Raw genomic sequence first — 20,225 nt, forward strand, 5'->3', positions numbered from 1 at the left:
GGGTAAAGCCATATGGAAGCGTCTTCTGGAAAGGATGATGCAGAAGGTTGCCTGGGATGGGGAGGAGGTGGCGATGGCACAGGGAAGCAGAGCAGTCTGGGATCCTTACCTCTCCTTCGTGGCTGATAAGCTGTAATTTTGCCATACACAGTGGCCCCTCCTGAATTAATATACCTCAGGATGACATGGAACAGATAGAGCTCTGCCTCCTTCACGTCTACAGTGACTCTGATTTTATTCTGCAAAAAGCAAAAGAGCACACGGGGCACACATCACTGTGGGGGCAGCTCCTGAGTGCCCACCCACTCTGGGGAGGGCCTGACCCGCCTGCCCTGCCTGCCTGCCTGCCTGCCTCTCTTCCCCCTCCCTCGCCAGCCCACGCACGGCTCTGGCCGGCCACCTGACACACCTGGGCACACCTGGGACAGACACACCTTGGGGCAGGAGAAGGGGCAGAGGAGCAGTGTCGCAGCGTGGATGCTCTGAGTTAGTCTAGAAGTGAAAAATGCACTTACAGTTGCCACAAACATTAAACTTTCCTTCCTCAACGACCGAGACCCTCCCTTCCACACTGGCGGGCCCCCGGCTGACGTAGCGGAAGACGAGGCGGAAGAGGTCGGGGGAGGTCACATTGAGAGTCACCACTACCTTGGGCTGGTGGGAGAGAGAAAGGGGAGAGAGGCAGAGCACACCTTCAGTTACCTCCACCACCCACTGCCAGCCCAAGCGCAGCTGCTCGGCTCACTGCTCCCAAAGCAACATGCCACAGTGCGAGGAGGAGACAAGCACACGGACCCTACTGCTCATGGCACCTCGTGACACTGTCCCCCACCTTGGGGGGACACCTGGGGCCAGCCACTGAGAGAGCAACCTGCCTGTGATCACATCTGGAAGATGCTGTGGCACAGCAGAGTGGCTCAGCTGTCCATTACACAGGAAAGGTTATAGGAAGTTGTTGTCTTTGTTATCAGTGTGCTGATTTTGGGGTTTAGTGTGCCACAACCAGCCACCAGGTACCAAACTCCTGCCCTTGCATTTATGGGGCTCTGCCCAACTGCCTACAAAAGAGGCTGGGAATTGAGCTGGTGCCTTGTCCTCAGGAATGTGCAGTGCTAAGGACCAGCAGGACTAATGGACTATACAACTGATGGCACACTTGCCCTCCACCTGCCTGGACACTGCTTGGCAAGACTCTGGATAAGGAGATGATCTTCAAAGAGATCTAGGCTTAAATAACCTCTTGCCTACAAGACAAAGCTGGGGTCTGCCTATGGAGTGTTCTAATGAAGGCTATGCTGTCCACAGGCCCAGTTACACACCATCTTCCTGCTGGAGAGCAAACTGGAAGGGTTTTGATGATAACGAACTACAGTTAAGACCTGCCAGCTGAAAGCCACATGTCAGCCCTCCTATCAAGGTCTATTTCTAGTCCAAACACCAGTGCTGTATGCAATACTAGAGCTATGAGCTTAAGCATGACCTCCATCCTTAAAGCTTTTCTCAAGGGAGCCCACAGGAGTTCACTGCTTAGCTCCTACCTACAACTCAGCGGAAAATAGCCCCTCTGTTATTTCACCTAAGCACAAAAATTGAAGAAAACTGAAAGTACATGCACCAGGGTAAGGAGCATCTTACATGGGACAAGACTGTCAGAGAATCTCTGCCCTGTACTCCATCCCCAAACACACACACACTTCTGCAGAGGCCATGCAGAAGAAAACACCAAGGAGAGAAAAAGAGTCAACAGAAGAAACAGCTTCACTTCTAGGACTTACACAACTCCAGGTTAGCATAAACCACTGTTACAGCAAACCAGCTAACAGCAAGGGCAAAGGCTGAAGGGTAACAAGAGGTCCAAGCTTAACATGGCAGCTGACAAGGAGATACTTATTTTTGGAAAAGGGAGGAAAGGTTATGCAGTTATAGGAAAGAGCGGAGTCAGTTGAAAGAGGAACAAGGAAGCTGAGAGACAGTGTTTATAGACATCCCTGTAAGTAATCACCATGCTACCACCTTTGTCTAAATGGATTAGGATGTCATGGGATTCCCAGTTTAGGATCTTTCCCCTCATCAGTCTATGCCATCCCTATCACTACAGGAAATATCTGCACAAACACGCTATATATACACTGTGCTGTTTATGTTGGCCATCCTGTGACTTTGGGGGTTTCAGGAACACTTGGGGTGAAAGATGTGTGCCAAAAGCACATCAGTGCTCCATTGGCCACATCCTCCCCAGGGGAAGCTGGGCTGGGCTGCAGCCAGCAGCATACCTGGATGGAGGACATCTGTGCATATCCTCTCCAGCTGAAGCCCTCGAACTCCAAGGGGTTGTAGCCAAAGCGCACGGCCCGGCCGGCGGGCGTGGTGCCTTCCTCCAGCTCGAATTTCAAGTGGTGAAGATCAGGGAAATAATGGTCCCGTGCTGGTCTGGGGAAAAGAGAGAGCACCATCACCTGCTGGGCTACCCACAGGAACACCTCCGCCAGGCACACGGCTGATGTGACAGCAGCCCGGAGGAGGAGGTCCCCATCCCGGGGTGGCAGAGGACACCGAGGGAGGCAGAGCACGCCAGAGCAGCTTACTGTGTGCAGGTGGGACCCCGAGTGCTCTGCCGGCAGCGACAGGCTCCGCTCCTCTCCTCGCAGGACGGTCCCAGCGCTCCGCCGACATCGCAGCGGCAGCCTGCGGGCAGGAAGCGCCTGTTTACATTCCCGCCGTGCTAACGAGCTCCTGGTCCCCAATCAAAGGCACATCCCAGCGGGCAGGGAGCCTGCGGCCACTATTTTTATTCCATTGTATCCGTTTTCATATTTGGCGCCGGCCCCACTTGGATGGGCTCTTCTTCCACCTCAGCGCCGAGCTATTTCCAGGCGGCTGATGGAGCAAGGTCTGCGAACCCTCACGGCCAGGCACTGCAGCCCTGCCACCAGCCACAGCCTGCTGTCCCTTCCCAGCCATGCCAGCACTGCCTGGGATGGCTCAGAGCAGCCGGGTCTCCTCCTTTACCTCTTCCCAAGGACACAGTGGAGAGTGGCCAACCCCATGTACCCATGCCCACCCTGTCCCAGCAGAGGGAAGAGGAATTGCTGCAAGGATGTGACCAGTGGGTCAAACACACCTTAGGGTACCTTACCTGGCTGTTCACTCCCCAGCCTGACTGACCTGTGTCCAATAGTGGAAAAGCATGACCTAATTCCCAGCCCATGGTATAGAATCATAGAACTAAAGTTGGAAGAGAGTTCTAAGATCATCAAATTCCAACCAGCAACCCCACACTACCACCATAACCCTTAAAGCACTTAATCAACCCAAAAACAATGACCCAAAACAGAAGGTGGGACATCTCTTGCCCCTCTTCTCCAAGGTCTGTGCAGTGGGGTCAGTTCTTGTGGTCCTCCCTCGCTCACCAAACACATCACAGAAGGGGCTCACCTTGGCAGCCGAAGTAATTTGCATTCTCCATGTTGAAGTAGCCGTCCCTGCAGGCTGAGCAGAACTTCCCACACACACTGGCTTTGCAGAAACACTGCCCATCGCCCTGGGAGAGAAGCAGGCATGGAAATTCATTCCCTCCTGTTGCTTGTCATGGTTAAGCTGTTCCTCAGTTATTTGGGTTCTGGTCTGAGACACTGCAGAAGCAGCAGTTTGAGATTCATGCTCCACACGGCTTCCTGAGCGTGGGTGGGCCAGATAAGGGCCAGATAACTTAAATTACCCAACAATGCAGGCAAACAAAAATCCAGGCATCCTGGGGCAGACCCAGAAATATTTAGGTGCCTAATTTATGACAGGTCTTAATCCCACATTCTCACGCAAGCCCAGATTGTGAGAGCTCAGTGTTGGGGCCTCTCCAGCAGCTGCTGAGAAGGACAGAGATGAACACTCCCAACACAGCACAGACTCAGAGGAGCCTGGAAGCAGAGGAACAAACCCACCTGCTGGCACTCCGTGATTCCACTGATGGTGCCCCTGGTGTCACACTTGCAACCTGAGGAGAGGGAGATGAACAAGAAAGCCAGAAAGTCAATCAGCCCCTGAGAAGAAGCCTGATGGAGTCAGCACCCACCACACCAGAGGACACTGGCTGGGGTAAGAGGAGCCAGGAGCTCGTCAAGCAGAAGGTAGCCCTGCACAAGGGCTCAGATTTCATTTTGGACAGCTACTGTTGAGGACACAGCTACCAAAGACATTTGCCTTTTCTACATATTTGGCCATGAAAAGATTAAGTGTCTTCAGGGTGGGCTGAGAATGGCATAACTCATGGCATGAAGCCTATGTTTCATCCCAAACAAAAAGCTCCACGGTCTGGCCTTTCCCCTTTCCATGTGAGGGTCACCCAGAGGACTCCAGCTTTGACACATCACTCTGGGTGAAGATGGAAGGAAAGTCATCACTTCCAGCTCTCCATTGATGGTGCTCACTGGCTTGGGTTTGGCTCTTGCACCACAGAGGGGACTTTTGTGGGCTGTGAAAATGCCATTTCCTTACTCAGGCAGCCATAGGGGTTCTCTGGAGTCAAGTTCCAGTATCCAGGCTTGCATCTGTCACAGGCTGGGCCTTCAACATATGCCCGACATGCACAGGAGCCCTGGGGAAAGGCAGGGGGAGAAAGGAGCAGGTGAGAATTTGCAGCACAGTGGTTGAACATGGGGTCTGCTGCTCTGGCTGAGCTTAAGGAAGGACTTGGTCCAAGAAGAGATAAGGTGGATCATACAAAATGACCTACAGGAGTTGTGGTAGGTTTATTTGATACTCACCGAGGACAATGAGGGATCTGCAGTCTCCAACCCTGCTGGGTTACAGGAGCCCGCTAGAAAAGAGGGGTGAAAGAATGGATTTATAACACTAGCTAACTGGGGCTATTTCTCCCTCAGCAAAGCTTTTGAGGGATGATAAATGCATTTACCAGCACCCAAGAGACAGCAGTGTCCCAAGAGGTCAGGGAAAAGGGGGTACCTTGGCAGTGGGGGAAGCCGTAGGCGCCAGGCACGCAGCTGTCACAGCGCAGTCCTGTCACCTTGGGCCGGCAGCTGCACTGCCCCGTGTCCTGGTCACAGCTGCCATGCAGGGACCCCTCCCGGGAGCACTGGCAAGCTGCAAGACAGGGGAGAGAAATGCTACAGTGGCATTCAGGAATTCCCAGCAACAACCTCTTTTGTCTGCCTGACCTTCGCCAAAAGCAGCCAGACATGTGGATTATAAATAAAATTCTCATTCTTTGCTTTTGGTTAAAACCACCCTGTCTTTTAAGAAAAACAATAGAAGTCTCAATGCTTATCACACCCACTCACATACATTTATGTGTATTTCAGAGGCAGGGAAGAATTTTGGTTGAGGAGAAGGGATGTAATCTCATCCCCCAAAAGTCAGTCACCAGTGCCATACCTTACCCTACAAAATCCCAAACACTCAAGAGCAGCATTTGGCCATCAGGGTCTGCCCTGTGGACGGTGGGTGTGGGCAGCAGGGTGAGGGCAGGGCAATGATTCCACAGCTTCTGCACAACCTGCTGCCCATGAGTGCACAGAGATCCCAGTGCCCTATCACAGGAAAGGTCAGCAAGCTGCCAGGGAGCTGCCCGTGCCTTCCCTGCCCAGCCAGCACACCTCAAACCCCTGCCAAAGCAGACATTCCAGGCTGACACCCCCACACTGGCTAACAGCGAAAGACTGCTCAGGAAACAAGAGATTTCTAAAAAATATAAAAATCAGGTGGTTCTTTTCTTTCCTTGCTGTGGGTCTTCTACAGCTCTGCAATGTGGCTGTGGCTTTATGAGACAAAAAAAAGTGACTACTAAACTCCTGTGAGACCATTTCATCTCTGCCTCCAGCCTCTTCAAAGGCATATTGCCGACATCAGCATTTGGGAGGAGTGTTCTGCCAGCTGGCATGGCTCAGGAGTCCACATTTAGTACTGTGCAAGAGGGTGATGATGCTCTTTTGTTGCTTCAGGGAAATTGTATCACGGATTACTTTTTAATGAGCAGTAAATTCTTGCTGGGAGACATGAGAGTACATCTGGCTTCCAGTCGGGACTGCTGACAGGGAGGGAGATGAGGACACTCTGCCCAGAGCTGGGGAAGGCTGGTCAGAGGATTTGGGGCTGCAGGCACCTGCCACAGGCATTGCTCAGTCCTGGCAGCAGCAGCAATAATCCAGGAGTGATGCAGTGCCCAGGGAAAGGGACAGGATCTAAGATCATCATCCAACTGTTTCCCCAGCACGTCCAAGCCCACGACTAAACCAAGCCCTCAAGTGCCACATCTACAGAGTTTTTAAATCCTCCCAATGACGGTGACTCCACCACTGCCCTGGGAAGCCTGTGCCAATGCTTGGCAACTGTTTTGGTGAAGAAATTTTTCTTAATACCCAACCTAAACCTCCCAGGGTGCAACTAGGGGCCATCTCCTCTTGTCTTGTTACTTGGTAGAAGAGACCGACCTCGGTCTCTCTGCCCTCCTCCCAGGTGGCTGTAGAGAGCAGTAAGGTGCTACTCACGTGTGCAGCTGGGGTATCCATAGAAGCCCAGGGCACACTGGTTGCAGGTGTGTCCCGCAAAATTCCCGTGGCATCGGCACTGCCCCGCCGGGCTGCAGTTGTTGTCCACTGCACCCCGGGAATCGCAGGAGCAAGCTGTAAGAGCAGGACTCTGATGATCCCTGTGATCTGTGGCTGGTCTGAACCATCATTCAGTCCCCCCAGGAATTAGCCATTTCCATTAGAAAAAATTAATTTCTTAATCCCTTGGCAAATCATGCAGTACTTTCATAGCCACACTCGGGAAATGCCACTGAGGGGTCTTTACAGCCCATTCAATGTTCCCTCAGCAGTTTAGTAAGTTAGTGCACTAAAATGACACAAAGAAGGCATAAACTGAGACACCAGGTCACAGCAGGGCTGTGATGAGAAAGTGTGACTGATAAAAACCGCCTTGTCTTCCAGGCTTTGCTATGATCCACAACCTCCAAAGCAAGGCTGCCAAATTCACAGTGCACATGGATTTGATATTGAGAAACACCGAGTCTTGCAAGAACAGGTGAGTTTTTTAGAGCAGCAGGAGCTGAAGGTTGAGGTGCTTACCATAGCAGTGGGGGTAGGAGTGGTACCCAGGGCTGCACTGCTCACAGCGTGGCCCAGCAAACTCGGCTCTGCAGAAACAATTCCCGGCGGAGTCGCAGCCACCCGGCAGCGTCCCGACAGCACTGCAGCCACACACTGCAACACACAAACACCCACCCTGAGCTGGGAGCACGGGGCACAGCTCATGGCAAAATGGCCTTTTCCTAGGGTGCCCACATAGGCATCAGGCACTGCTCTAAGCCTTCAAAGCATCAGTCTCTGCGTATGGCACATATTCTCCAGAACACCAACAAAAGCACTTTCCAGCCTTTCAGTCGCCTACCAGAGGACTCTGTCTGCGTGTCCCCGCCCTGTGAAGGACAGATACTCACACTGGCACAGAGGGTAGTTGAAATAGCCTGGAGCACACTGGTCACAGGAGTGCCCTTCAAATCCTGTCCGGCACAGACACTGCCCTGTCTCACTGTCACAGGTGCCATCGTACTGACCAGGGCCAGAGCACTGGCAGGCTGCAAGGCAACAAGGGCATTAGTAAATACACAGGTTTTTGTCTTTAGCCCTTCCCAAGAAAGGAACCAGAGCATGTGTTCCTCTGAGGTAGAAGAGCAGTTGCTGGAGAAAGCACGGAGAACAGAGCTGACAGCAAGCATGCCTGGCCCATAGCTCATGTCCATAGGGGATTCCTCAAGAGGCCCCCCAGAGCCTGGGAGGATGCTGGAGGGTCAGGGCTGGGTGGAAAACAGCAGCAGAAGTGCAAAAGTCATGGGAATTTGTCACTTGGAAGCGGAGCTGTGGAATTCCTCCTCCCCAGCATGGGTGGAGAGCAAGGAGAAGAGCAGCAGGACGAGCCTGGGCACGCTGCCCGCCGGGTACTCACGCTGGCAGCTGGGTCCGTAGTGGCCTGGGGCACACTGGTCACAGTGTGTACCCTGGAAGTTGGGTTTGCACACACACATCCCCACCCGAGGGTCCTTCCGACAGGCGTTGCCTTCTGTCCCACCCGCGTAGCAATCACAGTCTGGGGACACACAACAGGTGACACCAAACACGGCTGTCAGTCCAGCTCTGACGTCCCACAAGGCCAGGAGCTGCCATGAGGCAACTCAAATACTCAAGCATTTGCTTCCATAACCTTCCATTCTATCAGATGAAAATGTTTTAACCAAGCCATGCCTGGCTCGGGGGGTGGCTGGGAGGTCTCAGCTGGTGTGAAGGTGCAGGGTGGGCAGCAGGGCAAGGCACAAGGGCACAGGGCAGGCAAATGCTGCTTCCACAAGTCCAGGCACTGCTGATTCAGTGTAGTGTGGGAATAATCACAGCCTTTGGCTAACCAGGGTGAACTTTGGGCTTTCTCTCTGGTCACTCCATGCTCAGCTGCACCCCAGACCTCCCCACTTCCAGGCAGGCAGTGCTGAGCCTCTGAGCCAGCCCTGCTGTCACCAACAGCAGTGTGGGGTGCTGGACTGGGAGAGGGAAGGACAAACATCATCCAAAAACTAGAGGGAGGGGGAGGTGGGGAAATGAGAAGGGAAGTGAGAAATTCCAGCTCAGGAAAGAAAAAACCTGCCTGGACGATACAGGTTTCAAAATATCAGAAGGAAGGAAAAGGTTATCTGGAGTGTCCTGGGGAGCATGAGACAGGGGAAAATTCGGTGGGAAAAGAGAATAAAGCACAAGGGAGTAGATGAACTGAGGAGTGAGCATGAGAGAGGAGGGAGGTGGAGGGGAGCAGAGATGAGAGCAAGGATGAGCTTTCTAAACAACAGAGGAAGCGACACAGAGAGAGTGGCTGCCTGTGCATGACCCTTCAGAGGCACCCACAGCAGAGATCCCAGCTCAGCCACAGCCCCTCCATGGCCTCTGGGGGAGACTCCTCACAGGGAGGGCAAAAGGGACATCCCCACAGGGACCCCAGAAAAAAAATCACACTGTCACTTTAGGCTAGTTTCCACTTTTATAAAAAGGGGATCATAAAACTTCCTTTCCCCCTACTCAGCTGCTGGTTGTACACTCTTAAAACAACTCAGGGCTGCCTCATACAACATACATGCTCAGTAAGCTGAAGACCTGCTCTTGCATTGGATGGGAGGTGTAACAGAAAGGACAGCATTGCCAAAACATCAAGGAAAATTGCACTGCTTACTTATTATCTGTCCTGCAGGAAGCACTTGTTCTCCAGTATCGTTGTGAGAGAAAGCTGGAATGGCTGTGCAGAGAAAGACACATTGCACAGGTCATCACACACACTAGAGAAATCCTGATGGAATATCAGGGACTTGACAGTCCCAAAGCTGAAGAGGCTGAATAAGAATGTGGAACATGGAACAAAGCACAGATGTCCCACTACACAACAATCAATTACAGCCCTTTTTTAGCCTGTCTTTCATAAGAAAGTGAGAGATGAAAATCCAGTCAAATGGGAAGCTCCTGGAAGCTCCTGTTGACTCTCTGTTCAGAGCAGCTCAGCTCTGGTGCAGTTTCCACCCAAGCCAAATGTGGGCTTCTGCCCACCTGAAAGAACTCCTGGGACAGAAGTGCCAGGTGGCATGGGGAAAGGACATCCCAAGTGCCACAACTGGAGCTGCTGACCCTTCCCACAGCTGCTGGGCTCCCAGGAGTGAACCCCACTTACGGTAGCAGTGGGGGAAGTTGAGGTAGCCCTCGGCACAGGTGTCACAGTGCTCCCCAGTGTAGTTGGGTTTGCAGTAGCAGCGCCCGGTGAGGTCCTCGCAGGTGCCATCAGTGAAGTCAGACTCACAGTTACAGCCTGCAGAGAGGGACAAGCCAGCAGCAGGGTCACTGGCTGAGGCCTCAGACTCCCTGCAGCAGGAAAATCTCTCAGCCCAACCCTGCCCAGTGCCACCAAGGCCAGCAGGATGTCAGTGCAGAGGAGTTCACACTCACGGTAGCAAATGTATGGAGAGTCGATGGGGTGGTCAGGGGATCGATAGTACCCAGGGATGCACCTCTCACAATTAATGCCAGTGGTGTGATGCTGAAAAACAGGGGGTTAGAGAGGCATCAGATCCTCTGCCTGCAGGATTCACATTCATCTGCCAGATTTACTAACAGCTCCAGGTTACAGAGGAAGCAGTTCAGGAGCGTCAGCACACTGAAGACCTGAATCTGCTCAAAATTCCACATATGCCAACCTGGAACAAAGCATTTCCTGCCAACTGTAACCTCCCATAAACACAGTGTGAGTTTCAGGTTCATATCTGACCTTGAGCCCATTTTACTTCCTTCAGATAGTAAAACGTCCTGACTACTTTGTGCCTGGAGAATGGGAGCAACCTGTTTCCTCCCAGCAAGCAAGCACAGCCAGACATTTCATGGCAGTGCATGAATTAACCAGGTCAGTCACCATCAGCTACTTCCCTACTTTCACAGATACTGAAGAATGGAATTTTGGTGAGCAGAGAGACATCCAGGGAGATGCCAGAGCACTGTGAACTAGGTAGGGATTACACAATGTGCTGGGCAGCAACCTGTCCCTCCCAATTCTGGTATCTCAGCAAACTAAAGCTTTAGGAGGTAGTGGTAATACCAGGGAACAGCTAGAAACCCAAGTGCTGTTCTCATTACTGGTGCACACTCCTTTAATCCACAGCAAAGAGACTAAATTTCCAGAGAGAGACCTAATTTAGATAACAGAGGGGCTTGGTGGAGGTCCCAGGAGGCTGAACTCCAGACTGACAGCAGAAACAAACACAAACATTTGCAAGAGCCTCTTCCAGAGAAGTTCTTCAGGCCTACCTGGCAGTCAATACAAACACCTCCCCCTTCAAACTTGTCCTCACGACTCCTGCTGGCTTTGTGTCGATCCACCTCCGGGTCATAGTAGCAGTCATAGGCATGGCCATTGCAATTGCAGGCTGGAATACAAAGAGAGGGGAACTAAACCACCCGTCCTCAGAGGTCCTTCAGTCAGCAGCTGAATCTCAACATGTCAACTCTCCCTCCTGGGTTTGATGGGCTGCTTTTCCAGGAGGAAAGATCTGGGGGATTACATGATCTCCCAAGCTCTCTAAAGTCTTTCAGTTCAAAAGCACAGAAGCAGAAACTCCTTCACAAAGTCTGGTCTGCAACCAGGAGAGCACAGTGGGCACAAAATCACGAATAAAATATGAGCAGGCGTGTATGGACGAGAAAGAAAAATTACCACACTGTGGGGCCTCGAGTAGTTTGGTTTAGAGAGCAACATTCTTGCCTCTTTTATCCCACCCTGGATAGAGGTGAGCTGTAAAATCCAGGTGAGGGGGCTTTAGAAACTCCCAGGATTTAAGATCCTTTGCCACCCTGTGTTTCTAAGACACCGTGTGGTGCAGCTCTGTGCTCCGCACTCCCAGCACAGCAGAAATTCCACTGTCGGCACTGACCAAAGGTTTCTCCAGACAAATAAAGATGTCCTGTATGTAAACACGTCCAAACCTAATTCATCTTGCAGACAGAACTGAGCAACGAGACTCGCCAGCACGAACCCTTGGACACCCAGGAGGAGCTGGAATGCAAGCACAGCCAAAGTCCCGCACGCACCTTGCAGCCCTCCCTGTGCGAGCCTCACCTGAGCATCCACACACACGTGCAGGGCAGAGCCCTCTGTGCCGTGTCACTGCCCCCCAGCTCACCCAGCCCCAGGAGCCCAGTGAGCAGCTCCTGTGCACCAGGGCACCGATCTGTGCCGGCAAGGAAGGCAAGCCCAGCTCCCACTTACGCTGGCACTCGTTGGCGCTGTCGGCGGTGGCAGGCTTCCAGGGAAACTGGTTGTAGCCAGGGCAGCAGCGATCGCAGGAGCCACCACAGGTGTTGTGCTGGCAGTCACACTGCAGCCTGCAGGGACAGCAACAGGACACTGACAAGGAAGGGCTGATGACAGGGATGTGTGGGATGGGGGGCTGCTGTGTGACCCTGCTGTGCATCACTGTTGCTGATGTGGTACGTGAAATGAGTGGTATTTGCAAATCCAAATATTCTGGAAAAGAGGCTTCTAATGCTTTCTTTTTCTCAACTTTTTGATTTAATTTTTTCTGAGCTAAACACCAAACTTTGCTATTTCAGCTGCATTTTCTCTCTTTCTTCTCCTCCAACGTCATTCCTTTTTTTCTTCATAGGGAGACAAGAACAAGAGAAAAATCAGTGTGCCACTGCCTAGCCAGCTCTGCAGAGAATAAAATATGAAGTGGTTGGAGGTGGCAGTGGTAGAAATCAAGCTGAAGCTGATTATTTGAGAGAGTGTAGCGTGGTGCAGGGACACAAAGATGTCCCCACCACTGCACAGGAGCAGCATGAGAGGAAAAAATGATAGCCCAGAGCTGGAGAGGGATGGGGCCACACAGGTGCTATGTGTTCCTCCAGGTACACCTGTGCTGCAGGGACGAGGGCATGAAGACTGAATTAAGAGTTTCAGCGGACGCTGGCGCCAGGCTCCCTGTGCACTGCAGCTCCTGCTCTCCAGGCAGGGCTGTGCTGGGTAAACAGGCGGCTCCGGAGGCGCCGGGTGAGGAATCTCGACAGGCACCCGGTGCATCTCGTCCCTGCCCGACCACAAGGGTGATTCATTAACGTCAGTGACATCAGCCCCAAAGCCTCCACTTAGCACAAGGCAATTCCCATCCAACACAAACGCTTTCTGTTGTATTAGACTTATGGATAATACAGCATGTTCCAGCTTTTATCTGTGCAATTACTCATTTCCCCTCAGGGCCAGTCTGCCACTCCCATCTCTCCCTCCTCCAATGCTTTTCCATTCAAAAGCAGTGTGTTTAAAAATAAATGTATTTTTTTAAAAACGTTAGAAACAAAAGGAGCAGTCATTCAGGGTGAAGTGTAGGAGTGCAGACACTCTGCAGTGAGCTGAGTGCCACAGTTTCCACCTACATGTAATTTTAAGATGTGGGACCTGCAAGTCTATGTATAGTGAATTGCCAGACAGAGGCAGCAGCACTGGACAAGTGACCTCATTTTAATGAAATATGGAATAACCTGAAAGATTGGGGGAGTGCAAGCAAGATCCACACTCAGCATGTTTGCTTCAGGCAGAGGGGTTGAGAGGCAGAAGGTCCCAGTGCTGCTCCCAGCCCTTCCCTTAGCAGAGGCCACGGGACACTTGGCTGCAGTCAGTTCTCTCAGCACTCCTCATGCCCCATCCCTGCCCACATTCACAGGCTGGGCTGTAGCTGGCAGAGTCCAGGCATGAAACTGAAGCCCTGGCTGGAGCTTAAGTGGCAGAAAACAGCCCTGAAATACTCACTAGGAACTTTGTTCTTCAAGCGTTTTGTAGACCCAAGGGGGAGTCTCAGTGAGAGGCAAACCTTGGCTGTGTCTCTGGAATGCAACCCCCCACCGATCTCTCACCTGGCTGCTACCACTCAGCACTTGAGAGGAAAAAAAATTTTATCGTTTCTTTCCACGGCAGCAGCTGGAGATCAAGATTAAGATCCATATAAATACGCGTGGAGAAAGATGGTCACTGACTCAGGGAACTTATAAACCTGCTGAGCTGTGTTAGTCTCCCTGAATGGAGGACGTGGCTCCAGCCACACATCCCAGGCTCCTTAACGCTCAAGAGGTTTGAAAAGTACTGGTTCAGTTCCCAGAATGCAAGAAGATGGCACTGCATGAGTAGAGATGCTCATTTCAGATGGAGAAGGAGGTATTTATTTAGTCTCTGCTGTTGAGAGTTAGCAATGACCTCTCAGAGAGCTCATCTATCACAGCTTTACTGCACCTTGTGCTGAGTCTGTGCTGCTAATGAATTACAGACAAATGTGCATAAACCACAATATTTACATGTTTCATTGATTGAGTATACACAAGGAAGAAGAGGGAGCGGCTGTGTTCACATAGCACATAGTTCCTGGTCATCCTGCTGTAAGAAATAAAACCACAGTCTTCCCGCTGGAATTGATGCTCAATAGCAGAGACTAAACAGTTTCCAGTGAGCAGCTGTGGCAGGACTGAGAGCAGCACACAAACACTACAGCAACTGGATTTGGCTGGGACATCTGAGGAGCACAATCAAGGAAAAAAAAAAAAAAAAAAAAAGCCCCTTCCTCTGTTTCTGACTGTATGGAGAAAAAAACACCTGCAAAAAGAGACTGACAGATGGCACAAATCTACTGGCACACATGGTGCTTTCCCTTCCAAATGGGAAAGGGGAAGCTGGAGCTCAGGATCCAGCAGTGGGAAAGCATCTTTCATCTGTGGATGTGCTTCTGACCAGCCAGGCTGCTGTCTTGGTGGTTATCTTCAGCATCAGGCACAGAAGAAACAGCTGGACTTTCTGGTTGTCTCCCCTCTTGCTTGTGGTATCTGTGACAGGGCAGAGAAGCCACAGCAAGAGCTGCCTTTATCAGACAGATGCAGAACCCTTGCAGGATTCTCCTCTCGACACACAACTCCTGTCTGGGCTCTCCAAGCCAGGTTCCTGATGATTCTTATCTCACTGCTCCAAGAGTTTGCCAGGAGAAAGGGCTGTGCCTCATCCTGCTGGTATTCACCTTTAACCAGGAGAACATTCCTTCTCTCTGCTTCATTCAGCTCATTCCAACTTAGGGCCAAGAGAGAAAGCTGTGAGAAGTGCAGGGAGCCTTGAGGAGGCTGTACCTGCCCACAGGTCCCTGCAAACACTCTCACAGGCTGCCCAGATGTGCTGCCAGCTCAACACAGCTGGATGTGCAGCCTCTGTAGCTTGGCACTTCAAACTTTCCAAAGCTGCACGAATATTATCATTTATGGCCAGGAAGTCAGCTCATGGACATGCTTCATCATGCCCTGAAGTCTCTGCTAAGATTTCTAGCTCACCTCACCTCTATCAGAGTGCTCATCCTGCCTTTTTGAGGAACAGGCACAAGAAACATGGGGATGTGCAGAAGAGAGAAGTTAACATGAACAGCAGAGACCCTCTCAACAGGCTGAGGCTGGGATTTTAAACAGGGCCAGGACAATCCACATCCCTTTATTTGCATTTCCTTGCCCAGTTGCTGTCACACACCAGATTCTGAAGAGGCAGGACATGTGCAGAGGGCACAGATTGCTGAAGACATGGCAAGTTTCTGGTAGCTGGGGCTGTGTCTCAAGGGGACAGTGTGTCTGAGCCCCAGCTGATGTGGCATTACAGATATCCCCAAGCTGGCTCTGTGCTGTGTCAGGGCAGGAGGGCTGGGATCCTGCCCAGCAGCGCCCACTTCAATGGGAAGGCTGGACACAGCTGCTCCCAGAGCCTGGAAAAAGGCAGCATTTCATCAATTACTCATTTTCTCCAAGGAAAGGATCAGATTTCTGCTGACTTGCCTGTGCTCCTGGGCTTGCTAAAGGGTACAGCAATGCCATGAGAAGATCTATTTATCCAGTACCTTTTCCTGCTGCATCCCAAAGGACTTACAGCTGTTATGTTCTGACTGTACAAAGTACACAAGTAGGAAATGTTTTCTCCCTCAGGCCAGCGTGATCTGCTCTGGGTGAAATGCAACAGCTGCTTACCAACATGTGCTGCAACATCAGAGAACAGGCTGGGCCAAGAGAGAACATGCCAAATGCATCCAAATGAGAGTGGAGGAGAGGAATTTCAAGAGACAGAGATGGTTGCAAACAGAAGTGGCATTGAACAAGGATATCCAACACACCTCTCCTTGCTCACCTTTCCCTCCCTTCTTGGAGAGCCCCAAGCCACTGATACACCCAAGAAGGGTCCTGGAATTTCCATGTTAGAGAATCACATTCTCACTTTTGCCCCAGCACACAGGTGCGCTTTGCATCCAGAAACACCAATATCTAAAAACCAAGGAACTGTATATTCAAGTATTTATGAACTTCCTTTTGTCAGAGAGTTTGGCACACTCAGGCAGGCTTGCTTACCAATACATCTTTGTTTTAATACTTAACAGCTTTAACCTTGGCTGGGACTCCCTGGAATTTTATTTTAGATTATCCAAAAGTTCTACATGATCCTGATGAGAAAGAAATACAAGCTCCCCTCGTCCAGCTGAATCTACCCATCCCTTTCATAAAGGCAAAATTCAAGCTGCAAACAGATGGCTAAATGCAACACTTCCATGGTCTGAAGCAGCTCTTTGGCATTCCAAGTTGCCAAGGCAGATGGGAAGTTCCATTAGCCAAAATGTAACTTCTTTACACGCTGCTGTTCTTTTGCAAAGAGTTGCTCAGATATGTACATAACCAATTTATGGCTCTTAAGAGGAGAAATGGGAAGCAGTCTCTGGTTTCATGGAAGATCACCTATTTATGCATTGTCCCAATGCTTAAGAAGCCACATGGGAAACAAGAGACTTCTGTACACAAATTCAGAAATGATCCCAGGACTTTGATGGGAAACCTCCCTGTTCTACATCAGTATCCCTCCTCATTCTCACACTCTGCCCCAGTGGGATGGCAAAGTTGTGGACAGGGAAACTTGACCAGGGAGCTGATCTGGCTGAAAAACAGTCTGACAAAACATGTGATTTTTGCCACTTTGTCTGGAGCAGCTTCTGCTTCTTTCTCAAGGCAGAGACACGAACGGCACTGATGGCACCATTGCAAGCTCAGGACAGGACACAACTAACACTGGTGTCATCTTTCATTCCTAGAACAGTAATTCAACTGCTTTCACACGGGGATTTTGTAAAAGGTACCTGTAAGGGTCGTTGGGGTCTTTGGCATCACAGACATCTGCATGGCCGTGGCAGACACAGCGCCCTCCAATGCTGATATCCTTGATGCTGTAGTAATACTGGAGAGCACAGGGAAAGTTGGCCATTACTACTTTCACAAGTCAGATTCATAACCATTCTATTCAAGATTCAGCAGGACTTTATCCAGTAAAACGATGTGCTGGGATATTTCCCTTACAGCAACATTATAGGCTGCAGTATCTGCAAGATCCACCACCTCTAACAGAGCCATTAGATGTAAGTGGGGGGCTCCCAGCACAGCCAGAAAAGCCACATGTGACACCAAGAGGTGTTTCCCACTTTCACACTGGTGGTGTCTTCCCAAGCAGCCTCCAGCTCCAGCCACAGCAGCATCTGCTGCAGATGCCTTCAGCTTTAGGGAGTGCTAGACAGAGAGAAAATCCCCACAGGCTGTCCTCTCCCCAGAGGTGGCTTGCACAGCCCTCCAACAGTTCCACCTCAGCAGCAGGAGGTACCAAGGCCTGCCTTACCCTCCGTGTGACCGTGGGGTCCCTCAGAGCTTTGCCCATCAGGTGTCCCAGCAGAGTGTTGGTCTGCAGGAAGCGCAGTCGGATGTTGGTGGCTTTGGTGAAATTCCGCAGGAGAGGAGAGTAGGAGAAGTTCATGGCTCCGGGGCGCCCATTTACCAGAGAGACAACAATCTGTGAATGGGAGGAGGGAAAAGGCAGGTTGGACTGGGCATTGAGCAACCTGGGCTAGTGGAAGGTCTATGTGCTCATGGCAGAGAGCTGGAACCGGGTGGTTCCAACCCAAACCACTCTGTGAATCTGTGAGAACAAATCTGTGCAATCCTGTGGGGTGGGAGGAAATGAATCTCTCCCTCAGCTGAACCCAGTCTTCCAGATGACTGGATCAGCTCTCTGTCAATCTCATTTGGTTTAACTGAATGCTTTTAGTGGTATCTGAAAATCGAGAGGGAGCCAATTAACAGGAGTACCAACAGCCACTGAGGAACCCTGCAAACTCCAAACGGGTTTTTGAAAACAGGCAGTTGCTCACCTCCCCATTCTCCAAGGGCACGATCCGGGAGTATTCAGTGGTGCAGATGGCATGGTCATCCCTGGTGATTCGGTCCACGGTGTGCTGGCCAAACTTCTCAATGCAGTCCCTCTTGGAAGCTGTTCATCAACCAGAGATGAGAGCAGTGAGAGAAAAGGAACAATTCCCAGCCCTCTATGGATTTTCCCACGCTGACCACAGGAGAGATGGGTGTACAGTCTTTGTTAAGCATTTGCCACACAGAGATTGCTTTGTGCCATTAACTCTGTCATGGCTAAATACATGTCCTCCACTGAGAGAGGTGTCACTCTAACACTAATAAACAGAAAACCCCTAGATCACCTCCCTGTAACAAATGAGGAAGGTCAGAATAGCCACTGTACCTGCTGCCACCACCTGCAGAGAAACCCACCCCACAATTTTGGCATTAAACTCACAGTTTAACCAGCCTGAGATCTACCTCTGCTCTCAACCTGTTGCCTTGCTGACTGGGGATTTGCTACACTGCTTCCACCAAACTGCAAAAGAGCTCTTTGCTGCCAGGGCTCTGCTCTTGATGCAGGAGCTGCACCATCCTTTCATGTGGCTCCTAAACTTCCTGGGTCAGTCCCAAAGCCAGCACAGAACCCACAACAGGAGCAGCCACAAGCCACAGTCACTGCTGGGACATCTTCCACCAGGCAGGGGGGACAAGTGGACATCCTGCAAGCCCCTGCTCTGCCTCTCCCAAATAAATACTGCAGGTCCCCTCCTCACACCTTACTCTGAACTCTGCTCTTAAACCAATGCCACAAACCAGAAATGCCAAAGCCACCAAGAACCACTCCTTGGGGACAGCAAACGAGGGCTCCTGCAACTAAGTGGCAATGCAAGGCTGGATAAAGGCAGGGAAGAGGCATCAGCAGGCAGCCACTCTGCTGGCTTGGTGACCTGCTTTGGGGACACTGAAGGCCAAGACAATGCAGCTACAGGAATGGCCTGGCTTCCCAGTATGACTGCTCCTGCAAGTCCAGCACCCTTGTCCCCAGGATGTGTGACATCCCTGTGCTGGCAGAGCCAACCAAACCACTGCTGGGGCAGCTCAGGGCTGGATCGTGCAGGGTGATGAGTACCTACATCTAGCCATGCAAAAACCTGTACAGTGCCACTCTCAGGGACTGTTCCCTCAGCAAGAGCCTGGACAAAGGCTGCTGCTCCTTCCCACTCCCTTTTCACCTGTGCCAGGAGCTCTCAGCAGAGCACGCTGATGTGAATGTCACTGCAGTGCTCCTGAGGGTGTTTTCACGGGGAGAAAAAGGAAGAAAAGGCAGACAACACAATCTCCTGTTCCTGCAAGTGCTGCTCAGATCACACACGAAACTGAAGGGGAAATGTTAACCCAATTCATGGGAATAATCCTCCAAAATCTGTCTCAATGTGCCTGTAGAAGGCAGGTCCCCCACTCCATGTGCTGCATGGGTAGGCTGAGCCAGGCAGAAGGAAGAGCAAAGGGGGAACAGCGAATTTCTGCCTCCCTGTCTTCTCCTCTGGCTTGCAGCCATCCATACCTTGTCTCCAGAATGTGGCCTTGCTGCAGGAAGCACTGTTTTGGCAACAGCAAGAGCTCAGTTGCATCCACAGGAAGATGTGGAAATATTTAACATCAGGTCTCTGGTCGACAAGGTTTGCTTCACCAGGTGCTTTTTTTAAAGGCAATTTATTTTAAAAGCCCCAGGCAAGGAACCTGTCACCACTGGCTCAAGATAATTGATTTCCAGAGCACTGCCACGGCTGCATGGAGACACGATGCTCAGCCCAAGGAGCTACTCAGAAAAACCAAAAAACTCCTCCAGTTATTGCAAAATCTGCATAACCACGTGAGCCAGAAGCTGGGCATTCTGAGCTAAAACAGAGTAACCCATTGGCCTTAAACTACAGCAGTGCTTTAAGGAAACACACAAGGACAGAGGCTCACCCAGCAGTCACTTCTCCCTCCTCTCGTAGAGCTAAGCCCAAAATCACCTTGGCACCTCCTGTGATGAGCAGGGAGGGACAGCACTGAGCCAGGGTGGACAGTGCCACAGAGTCACCCCTGGCAAGGCTCACTGGCTGCTCTGAAGAAACCCTGCATTTCTGCCAGCTGCTTTTAACCCTGGTACTGACCTGAGAGTGTTTTTATTAGACCACCTACAGAACTCCCTGCGATAAAAATAAACCTCTGCAGAGGACTTCTTGTGCTTGCAAAGCTGGCAGGTTTTGGAGCAGCCATCTCTTTATTTCCATGGGAATTTTCCATTGGGCTGTGTCACTGCACGTCACTTCTCCAAGGCAGTGGTAACAAGGCCTGATGTTTTGTGAGGGAAGGGGACTCCAGATGTTGCAGCAGTGCCACTCCACACAGGAACATGCTAGTGGGGCAAGAGCTCCCTATGCAGCCCCAGACCATGCAGGAACATGACTGTAATGGGCCCCA

General features: G+C 51.2%; 1 protein-coding gene across 2 annotated transcripts in view; it reads right to left on the bottom strand.

Moving 5' to 3' along the window:
- LAMA5 (laminin subunit alpha 5) overlaps positions 1 to 20,225 on the bottom strand; it is an 85,477-nt gene that overhangs the window by 27,379 nt on the left and 37,873 nt on the right. For both annotated transcript variants that reach the window (XM_088174763.1, XM_014873820.2), the window contains exons 4-23: positions 17,774 to 17,892; positions 17,245 to 17,415; positions 16,715 to 16,812; positions 11,797 to 11,912; positions 10,839 to 10,957; positions 9,987 to 10,077; positions 9,715 to 9,849; positions 9,226 to 9,288; positions 7,960 to 8,100; positions 7,454 to 7,591; positions 7,083 to 7,217; positions 6,501 to 6,635; positions 4,960 to 5,097; positions 4,761 to 4,813; positions 4,492 to 4,591; positions 3,939 to 3,991; positions 3,436 to 3,541; positions 2,586 to 2,685; positions 2,274 to 2,430; positions 516 to 654 (exon numbers count right to left, since the gene is read on the bottom strand). In XM_088174763.1, the coding sequence (XP_088030889.1) occupies positions 516 to 654; positions 2,274 to 2,430; positions 2,586 to 2,685; positions 3,436 to 3,541; positions 3,939 to 3,991; positions 4,492 to 4,591; positions 4,761 to 4,813; positions 4,960 to 5,097; positions 6,501 to 6,635; positions 7,083 to 7,217; positions 7,454 to 7,591; positions 7,960 to 8,100; positions 9,226 to 9,288; positions 9,715 to 9,849; positions 9,987 to 10,077; positions 10,839 to 10,957; positions 11,797 to 11,912; positions 16,715 to 16,812; positions 17,245 to 17,415; positions 17,774 to 17,892 (2,307 nt within the window). The remainder of the gene's footprint in view (positions 1 to 515; positions 655 to 2,273; positions 2,431 to 2,585; positions 2,686 to 3,435; positions 3,542 to 3,938; positions 3,992 to 4,491; positions 4,592 to 4,760; positions 4,814 to 4,959; positions 5,098 to 6,500; positions 6,636 to 7,082; positions 7,218 to 7,453; positions 7,592 to 7,959; positions 8,101 to 9,225; positions 9,289 to 9,714; positions 9,850 to 9,986; positions 10,078 to 10,838; positions 10,958 to 11,796; positions 11,913 to 16,714; positions 16,813 to 17,244; positions 17,416 to 17,773; positions 17,893 to 20,225) is intronic.

Source organism: Sturnus vulgaris, chromosome 17 (assembly GCF_052056855.1).
Source record: "Sturnus vulgaris isolate bStuVul1 chromosome 17, bStuVul1.hap1, whole genome shotgun sequence".
Classification (NCBI taxonomy): Eukaryota; Metazoa; Chordata; class Aves; order Passeriformes; family Sturnidae; genus Sturnus; species Sturnus vulgaris.